Source organism: Salminus brasiliensis, chromosome 12, assembly GCF_030463535.1.
Source record: "Salminus brasiliensis chromosome 12, fSalBra1.hap2, whole genome shotgun sequence".
Classification (NCBI taxonomy): Eukaryota; Metazoa; Chordata; class Actinopteri; order Characiformes; family Bryconidae; genus Salminus; species Salminus brasiliensis.
This window is the reverse complement of record NC_132889.1, coordinates 9,727,554-9,736,569: the sequence shown is the minus strand read 5'-3', so window position 1 is coordinate 9,736,569 and position 9,016 is coordinate 9,727,554. Positions and strand designations below refer to the sequence as shown.

At 38.2% G+C, this 9,016-nt stretch overlaps 1 protein-coding gene across 1 annotated transcript; it reads right to left on the bottom strand.

Moving 5' to 3' along the window:
• Positions 1 to 1,364: 1,364 nt before the first annotated feature.
• foxj1a (forkhead box J1a) lies at positions 1,365 to 6,072 on the bottom strand. The gene is made up of 3 exons (XM_072693735.1): positions 5,944 to 6,072; positions 4,612 to 5,234; positions 1,365 to 3,911 (listed from the first exon to the last, which is right to left on the bottom strand). Exons 2-3 carry the CDS (start codon positions 5,191 to 5,193, stop codon positions 3,072 to 3,074), a joined length of 1,422 nt encoding a protein of 473 aa, XP_072549836.1. The 5' UTR covers positions 5,194 to 5,234; positions 5,944 to 6,072; the 3' UTR covers positions 1,365 to 3,071.
• Between the last annotated feature and the right edge of the window lie 2,944 nt (positions 6,073 to 9,016).

Here is a 9,016-nt window from a genome sequence, read left to right as displayed (position 1 = left end):
GTGGGACGCTCGTCCCCACCAGACCCTGCATGGCCCCACGGAGAGGACGACTGACTGCAGCTCCAGGGGGTGCGAGAATTTGACTGAACACAGACAAAGCCCTCACAGCCTCCCTACTCAGAGCCAGTAGAAACAGTCACCTAAGAAATAAGACAACCTAAACAAGCTTGTGTAAATCACACACACAAACACATATACACGATTCCCAGCATAATAAAATAGCAAAGCACTTTTGTAAGTCGCTCTGGATAAGAGCATCTGCTAAATGCCTTAAATGTAAATGTAAATGTAAATGTATATAAAAGCAACGCCCAAAAGAAGCAGAATCAAGCTCACAGAGAGAGAGAGAGAGAGAGAGAGAGAGAGAGAAAGAGAGAAACAAATTGTCTACAGTTGTTGAGAACAGTGAATCTATCTTTTAGGAGCACTTATAAGAGACTGTCAGAATTGTCAGAAGAAACCAGTCTGAAGAGACTGACTTAAGTTTAAATAATTAGACAGGAACAATTTAAATGTCTCTACTCATTTAACTAATTTAACAAGTGTTTTAATTTTCAATTCAACACAAAATGCCACTATAGCAGTCTCAGAATTATTGAATCCCTTCATGTCAAGCATCTTTAGTACATTCAACACAAAATGCCACTATAGCAGTCTCAGAATTATTGAATCCCTTCATGTCAAGCATCTTTAGTACTTAGTAGAACACCCGTTTGCTGTTATGACCTGCTGCAAACAGGGCAGTGTGCTCCAGTTTACTAATGTTCTTTGGGTTTGCAAACTGCAACCACCTTTTGCAAATCTTACCAGACATTTTCTATGGGGTTCTATAGTGTTGTTTAATTGTTTTATCCCAAGCACAACAGATGCAACTAATCAACTAATTTGAAAATGTGTGCTTTTATGAGTGATTCTATTCAGGGGGTTGAATAATTCTGAAACTGCAGTAGTCATTAAAAGTGGAGAAAGTTTGTAGATGTTGCTAATATAAACTTTTTAATTTTAATTTAATTGTTTATTCATTTAATCATTTTAGTCAGCTGTACAAAATTTGATTGCAACTGTAAATGAAAAGGTTATGTATATGATATGTCTGTCTGTTTTGCAATGGTTTAAGATACAAATACAGTATTTCTGTAATCCACTGATGGTGGGGAAATGTATACAGTGCATTTTAAGACATTTTTAAGACATCATGACCCCTGAGTCCCTACCACTGTAAAGAAGAGTCAGTAAGTTTCTCTTCAGGACAAAATCAGAAAAAATATTTCATGCAGCTATGCAAAGGTTTTGTTCTAAATATTTTTGTTGAGTCTGCTTACAGTACAACTGAACTGAGATAAAATATTAACTGGACTTATTGGTCAAATACAGTAAATAATCACAATAATGTATGCTTTTAAACAACAAATGCAATCTCTAAAAAGAATAGAGACTTCCTGAAGCAGTTTCGAAAGTGTATGTGTTTACTGTTGAAATATTTCTTTATATTGTTCTTGTTGGACAAATACATCATGTTTATTACACTATGAGGGAGACATAGCACATCTGTAACAACAAGTGTTAATCAGACATAACTGTCCTAGACTGGGTTTCCCAAAAGCCTTACAGTGTTCAGATTATCTTAATTGACTGGCAGTAGTGGTAGAAGATATTTCATTTATAAATAGTTCACCTGTTCTCAACAAATAAAATTTCCTAAAATAAAATTAGACAAATAAAACTCAAATATAAGTATATATTGTAAACAATGTAAACAACAACTGACAGATTCAAATTATTATTAAAAAGTATAATGGTGAAAATAATGGTGGTAAAAAGTAAAAGTAAAATGGATGTGAAAACATTATACTTATATATGCCACCATCAACTCAGGTTACTCAGTTTTATTCGCAGTTCAAGCTCATTTATCTAAAGTGAAGTGATTAAATCATAAAAAGTATCTAAACAATTAAGTTGTTCATGATGGAAAAAGTCACTTTGCAGACTTTGATAACACTCACAATAAAATGTACAGCAAAGTAAGTAGAATTGAGAAGTGGTTTAATCCAAAGAGCTATCTAAAATGAATTAAAGAGCTTTGAATTTGGGACCTAGAAAGTTTGGCACCTCATTTTTACACAGCATAAAGTAATTATTTCTACTTCACACAATTACATTCTAGGATTCTTAGATTCTCGGATCCACTGTATATGTACATCAGCATTCTTCAAGCACGTAGAATGTAGTATGTAAGCAAGTAATTGCTTTCAGAGAACTATATAAGTGAAAAAGAAAACAATATATGTAGTGATTTGGTTTGTATGAATCATTTGAATAATTAGAAATGTTAGACAGGTAGGTGTAATAGTTATTCTTCATTTAAATGAACAAGGGTCTCTCTGAAAAAGTCTCCCAAAAGCAAGCACAAAACTAATTATAAGATGCTAAGATTAATCTCAACCCAAAATCGAACCCTCTTAGTAAATGTCAGGGTGAACTGAACATTACAATACTATAGAAACTGGACCCAGTTCTGCACAAATACAGAATACTAAAGGGAAACCCTTCCTACTGCAAGTTCATTCTGTAATAGCTAACTGCGGTAATAGCTATAGTAATAGCAGTCCAGCATTGTCATTGTTATGCATGTTTATTTGCATATTTCATTTTGTGATAAAATTACAATAAAAGAATAAACATGTACATGTAATCTTGTTTTGTTTGTCAGTCTTAAATGTTAAGAAGTTTGATTATTGCTAGATCTTTAAATGCAATTAGTTAACATGAGCATCCAAGCTGTGAACAAACACAAACTTGCTCCTGTCTTTCCACATGCGCTGTCTTCATTTGTATTTCCGTGGTTGGTCAGTGTCCAGGGCCCGTTGATCAGTGGCTTTTAGATTAATAAAGGTAGACAACTCGGTGTGCGAAATATAAAAAACCTAATCAGAAAAATGGAAATAAGAAACAAACCCATGCTTACAATGCTATCCTTGTGACAAAAACAGAGTTCTTTGGGATAAACCAGTCTTTAACCCTCTTTGTGCCTTAAAACGTTTCCTGGATTTGGTTGGACAAAACTCACACTTTAAATAAGAGACTCAATTTTGCAGTTAATGTCAAGTGAGTCTCCTAGATCAAACAGCTGATCAAGGTTAATGGTGGAACTGCAGAGAAAGTCCAGACGATTCCCTGCTTCATCCTCTGCCCATGGACTCTGTAGAAATTCTGTGGCCAAAAATGTCTCCTCATCGAAGTCTACGTCGTTGTTTCTTTGCGTTTCTATCAGAATGCTGCTTTCTGCAGTGCCAGCAGAGGCCTCCAGGGGGCTGATGTGAATGCCATGTATGGTGAGGTCCTCTTCTCGCGTGATTGGGCTTAGCGGGCCACCTTCATTCAGGCTCAGCTCCCCATTCAGGGCTGAATCAAGCAGGGCATCCCAGTCAAAGTTGCTCTTGAGGGAGCCTACATCCTTCGGTTCCTCTGTAGCCAGGAATGGGGAGCTAGAGCGGCGCAAAGCTTTGGGACCTCCAGTCCTGTGCCCATATGGCTGTTTTCTTTTGTGGCCCTTTGCCGAGCCCCAGAAACTGAACATTGTGGCGTCGGCTAGGCGAGGGTCCCGGTTCTGATCAACTCCAGTGGCTTCCTCAAACTCTTTTAGGAGCTGCTGGGACTCAGGGCTAACACAGAGACCTCCCGGGGCACTTTTTGGCACAGTTCTATCAGGCTGTAAGTTCATCCTAAGGCGGTTTTGAAGAGCCGGGTTAATCTGTACTGGAGGCGTCCTCCGCTTCTTATAGGCCCCACTGAGGAGACGCTCAGCATACTGGGGGTCAATCTTCCAGAACCCTCCCTTTCCCGGCTCATCCTTCTGCCTCGGAACCTTGATGAAGCACTTGTTCAGGGAGAGGTTGTGTCTGATCGAATTCTGCAATTAAACATTAAGATAGAAGACAAAAGCACCACAGCTTTATTCATAATGTTAATCCTAAAGGCATTAATTTGCTTATCATTCATTGTGTTTTTTTTCTGCAAAGCAAGAAGTGCACGTTTGAAATGCATTCTAAAAGACTCAGCACATCCTGAACTTAATATATAAGACAATAGACTGGCCATCTACCACAAAGCACTTATATTTAAATGAAGCACTGACCCTTTGACCTTAGTTAAACATTGTTTGTTAATGTTTTGCGTTAGAATAACTGAAACTAGAGGAAACATCTGAGTTGTCCTCAGAAAGGCTACAGGGTTATTTAATCATTCACCACACTGTTTTTTTTCCTGAAAATTCCCCTATTTTACTGTAAATATATTTAGTTCATCATGTTCCTTTGGTCAGTACAACACCCTTTCCTTTTCACTATCTTCTGTCTCTATTGGGGTAGCTTAAACACACCGTTCAAAGACTTCTGCTGCCATTCCTGCACCATACCGTTTACTTGTTAATGCTATTTTACAGTGTTGCAGGCATCCTAGAACTTCCCAAACATAAAGTATCTAAATAAAAATAATAATAATAATAATAAGAAGAAGAAGAATAAATTATTACAAATATTTTTAAAAATATTTTTTAAACAATTATTGCTCATTTTCATAGTATTCACTAAGTCTAAAGAGCAAAAACTTACCTGCCAGGTGGGGTCAGCATGGCGGAAGTAGCAGAAGTTCTCAGTTATCCATTTGTAGATGCATGAGAGAGTAATTTTGCTTTTCTTGCTTGCTTGCATAGCCATGCAAATCAGGGTTGCATATGAGTAAGGTGGCTTAATGTGGGGGTTGGTCTTGTAGTCTACCTCGTCTGGGCAGTGGCCATGTGCCACCAAGCCGGGTAAAGCCGACAGGGATGGCCCGCGGCAAAAGGATGCCGCAATGGGCTTACCTGGTGTCAGAGGCATGCCTGTGGAGGCAGGGTCACCCGCTAGTGGAGAGGCGGGGGCTTCTGCACCCTGCTGCTGCCCAAAGAAGGGGCTGTGGTGCTGGCTAGTGGTAGACACATGTTGCCCTCCACTAGCATTGAGGATAGAGAACTCTTGCAGCCACTGCAGGCTGGTAAGGCTGTCATCCAGGTTGTCTGAGCTGTTACTGGTGCTGTTGCTATATGCCGAAAAGCTCTCATCTAGATTCTCGGCCTGAGCAGCAGCCATCACAACCTGCTCCTCCAGTCCCACAGAACCATCAGGCAAAGTGTCTGCGCAACTCATGGACAGCATAGTCCTCTGTTAACCTCTCCCTGCACCTCCCCAGCCAAAACCTGCACAAGGACAAAATAGCAGTGGCAGTCAGTCCACAACCTGTTTTAATCATGCATGAGGTAGGATGTCATTGCAAGGACGAGTTGCAACACATTAAAGTAGCACAGATGAAACTGTAAAGTAGTGTACATAGTATATTATATGGAGTTGTTCGGGGTAGAGCAGCTTAAAAAGTGTAAAACAACAAAAATGCCACAAAAAAACTCCCCCTTGGAACTTCCCCCTGGTGGTCCTAAAAAGACACAGCTTGCAGTTCCACTTTTCCATGATTTTTACAGATACCACAGCAGCAAATATTAGCACAAATATGGTTACAAATTTAACAGACTTGTTTGAATCAGAGCCCTTCCAAACAAAATATAGGACAGAAATGACAACTAATGATGACAACTGACAATTTTGTTTGCAAAAAAACCCCAAAACAAACAAACATTTGAACCAATAGAACTACTACAAGAGACCTCTAGTTTCCTGCATATTTAGATCCCAGTAGAAAAGCATTTACTGTATTTAGAAGCACAGGTTATCTAAACCATTAGAAACACTGGGATATAAAACTATTAGGGTAACACAAAATACCATAAACCACAGAGAGCTATTTTTTTCTGAAGGATGAAAGATGTTATGAATGATAGAGAATTTAATACATAACACAAAGTCGCTTTTACAGCTTTTACACGCATTCTAAAAACGGTTAATGCAGCTCACCTGTTTTTACTAACTTGAAATAACCGAGGAAAACATCCACAAGGCGACAGTTGCGTGTATTTTTAATCCTTATTCGACTTTGCGTGAGTTAACGAGTTGATACGGCGCTAAAATTCCATAAGATGACGTTGCTCCTCAGTTTCATGTCTCCAGGGCCTTCCGACCGGGGGGCACTTTAATACCTGCTGTACGAGGGCTGTCCGGTAACCGTGGCAACGGTACACCCCCTTGTAAACAGCTTGCCGTTCTTCTATTGGCTGGGCGGTTGCTATAGAGCTTCATTTTTAATCAACCCCTTGCACAGGTTTGCTCGTCACGCCAGTGAATCCAGGCTAGCTCGCAAAAGAGGAAGAAAAGGGCAAGAAGAGAATAAAGGTTGTTGTTTTTGGCATTCTGAGGACAATTATAGAGACAGGTGAAAAGAGCCGAATGATGTTGGATGTAGCCTAGGTTAGTATGACATCTGGGCTATACGTTTTAAAACATTAAAAGGCCGTTTTTGTATTTGTAACATAGCTAGCACATAAACCAGCATAGCCTACAAACTGAAACGGCGAGCTAACTAGCTTCTTACGTTTTACTGTTTTGAGAGTTATGAGCATACAGTCAATGATAAGGCTGTATTTATATCTCAGACCAACGCAGATGAGAAAGACTTTTTTTTACACTTGCTTTTGTGAAGTTCTTCAGGAAGCCACTCAACCACACTAATGGAGTGTTTAAGAGGCCATACCGTTTGTGTGCCACCCCCCCCCCGTCCTCCTTTTTTGTTCTTCTGTCTAACTGAGAACAACTTGAATTCCTTTACAGACACCTTGCTTTTACAAGTCTGGGACATGCTGAATTTTTTTTTTTTTTTGAAGGCTTCTTTGAAATGACAACTTTTTAATGCAATTTTCCCAGCTGAAATGTGTCTTGCCACTGAACCTCTCTAGTGAACAATGTGACAATGAAAGTGAGAGAAAAGGAGCAGCAGACAGTGCTTGGAGTACTTTCACCTTTCGGCTTTTTTCCAGCTACCCATGAACTGTCCAAATGTTGTTTTTTTTTGTCCCACCTTGCCAGTCTCCCTTTTGCCTCATTAGGGTTGTTGTAGACATACATTAGAGCAGCATAGTTTATCATGAAGCATAGTTATTAGGATATCAACAAAGTGGCTCAGTTTATGGTATCATGTTTAAACTAGAGTACCTTTTTCAACTCACACACATTTCACAAATTCATCTACATGTTATTGTATAAGTTCATGTGTTTGCTTTTGTCCTGTGAGCTCTACCACAAGCATCAGTTGCTGTTTATTCTTTCTACTTCATTTAAACATGGCAGCTGCCCTTTACATTATATTTTTTCCATTTTTGCCTTCTCCATTAAAATTTAAAGTTTAGAGGTCTTTGTTTCCTTGTTTCTTTGAATTACTTTATTTCTGGCTGCATTTAATTTTTGTTCAAATTACATATACTCATTATTTCTATGATCACTTTTAATAGAAACAAAACTCATTATTAAGCAAATCTCCAGTGCTGATTAGAGCCCTTAAAGGAGAATTCTGCTGACTTTATTATTCAAATTTCAAGGAAATGTTATTGTTAGGATGTAAACAAAGTCTTTAAGAAATATTTAATGTGGTAACGGGATATCCAGATATCCAGACAAAGTCACAGCCAGACATCTAAAGAGTATAGTTGCTCTAAAAAGTTAGTTCATAAAACCTTTAATTTGTCACTAATCTCTACTTGTTTTGTGTAGTAACAATGTCTAAAGTATTTTACTTTTGGCTTATGATATGATTTCGGTCTAAAACTGATTTACACTACTTAGCCATTAGCTACACTATGTATTAAACTCAGAAGACATGTGGAGTCATTTTGTAAGCAAATAATGGTAATAGTAAATCAAATGGTTGTATTTGTGTTGTAGACATTGCAGTCTCTGATTCTTATCACTACTACTGGAAAGAAGTTTGAGTTGGTAAGTTTCCCAATACATTTTACACCATTTATGGTAAGCTGAGATGTTGGTGCCAGTGTTTCAGGGTGCTAGCCACCTGCTAATGTCTATATTCTCTATACTCTAAAAATAAAAAACATAACTAAATCCATTTTTTACTCATAACAATGCACCTATGTGGTGTCAGGGTGACCTCATACCAGTAATTTATTTAAGTGGTTTTGACCAGAGCAGGAGGGGTTTCTCCTTGTGAGTCTTAGTTTCTCCTGAGGTTTCTTTTTCTTTGCCATTGTTGGCTTTGGCTTTCTTATTTAAGTTTACGTGTTTTTTTATTTGTTTATTTATGTCTTATTTCTGTAAAGCTACTTTATGAAACCATCAGGTTGTACAAAGTGCAAATACAAATAAATTTGACTTCTGTTGACAAACCACTCTGAATGACTTCAACCATAGAATTATGCAGAAATGTATGATAACTGTGGATTTTATTTTTAAATTAATTCATTTGGTGGGATTATTGCCACTCGTAACCATGCAAACATAATTCAGACACTTGTCTATACAATGTCTTGTGGCAGTATACAAGAGAGAACAGTAGAGGGCAGAAGTGGATAACGTGTGGCAGCTTGCATGTGATTCTGATTTCCAGCACAGATCTGTGATTTCCCTGCCCAAACTCACCTGTTAATTAAACAGTATTACAGTAGTACAGGTAACTTGGGCAGTGACACTTTTTTTATATATTATGTTGATGTGATGTGATTCAATTGTAGATTTGCAGCCATAATTCAAATGTTTAAAATAAAAATGTTGATGATGTGGTATGCTTCAGATCATAAATTCAACCTTTCCGTTTCCACATTCAAGTTAATATTGCTTTCATCTGTCCAATAAATCTTGTTTTAGAACTGAGTGGGCTATTTGTATGTTTTCTAGTGCTCTAAACTGGCCTTTGTGGTGTGTGGTGCGAAGTGTACTCCGGTAGTTTACATTTTAAAGTAAACTGTCAGCATCGAAATAAATGACGCCTGATGTCTTCCATGGACTTCCAGGCCTTTAGATGTTGCTAAGCCCACCCGTGCATTCCTCCTTTTTAAAGTATTTGATTTGGCTGCTGCTGGTTTCT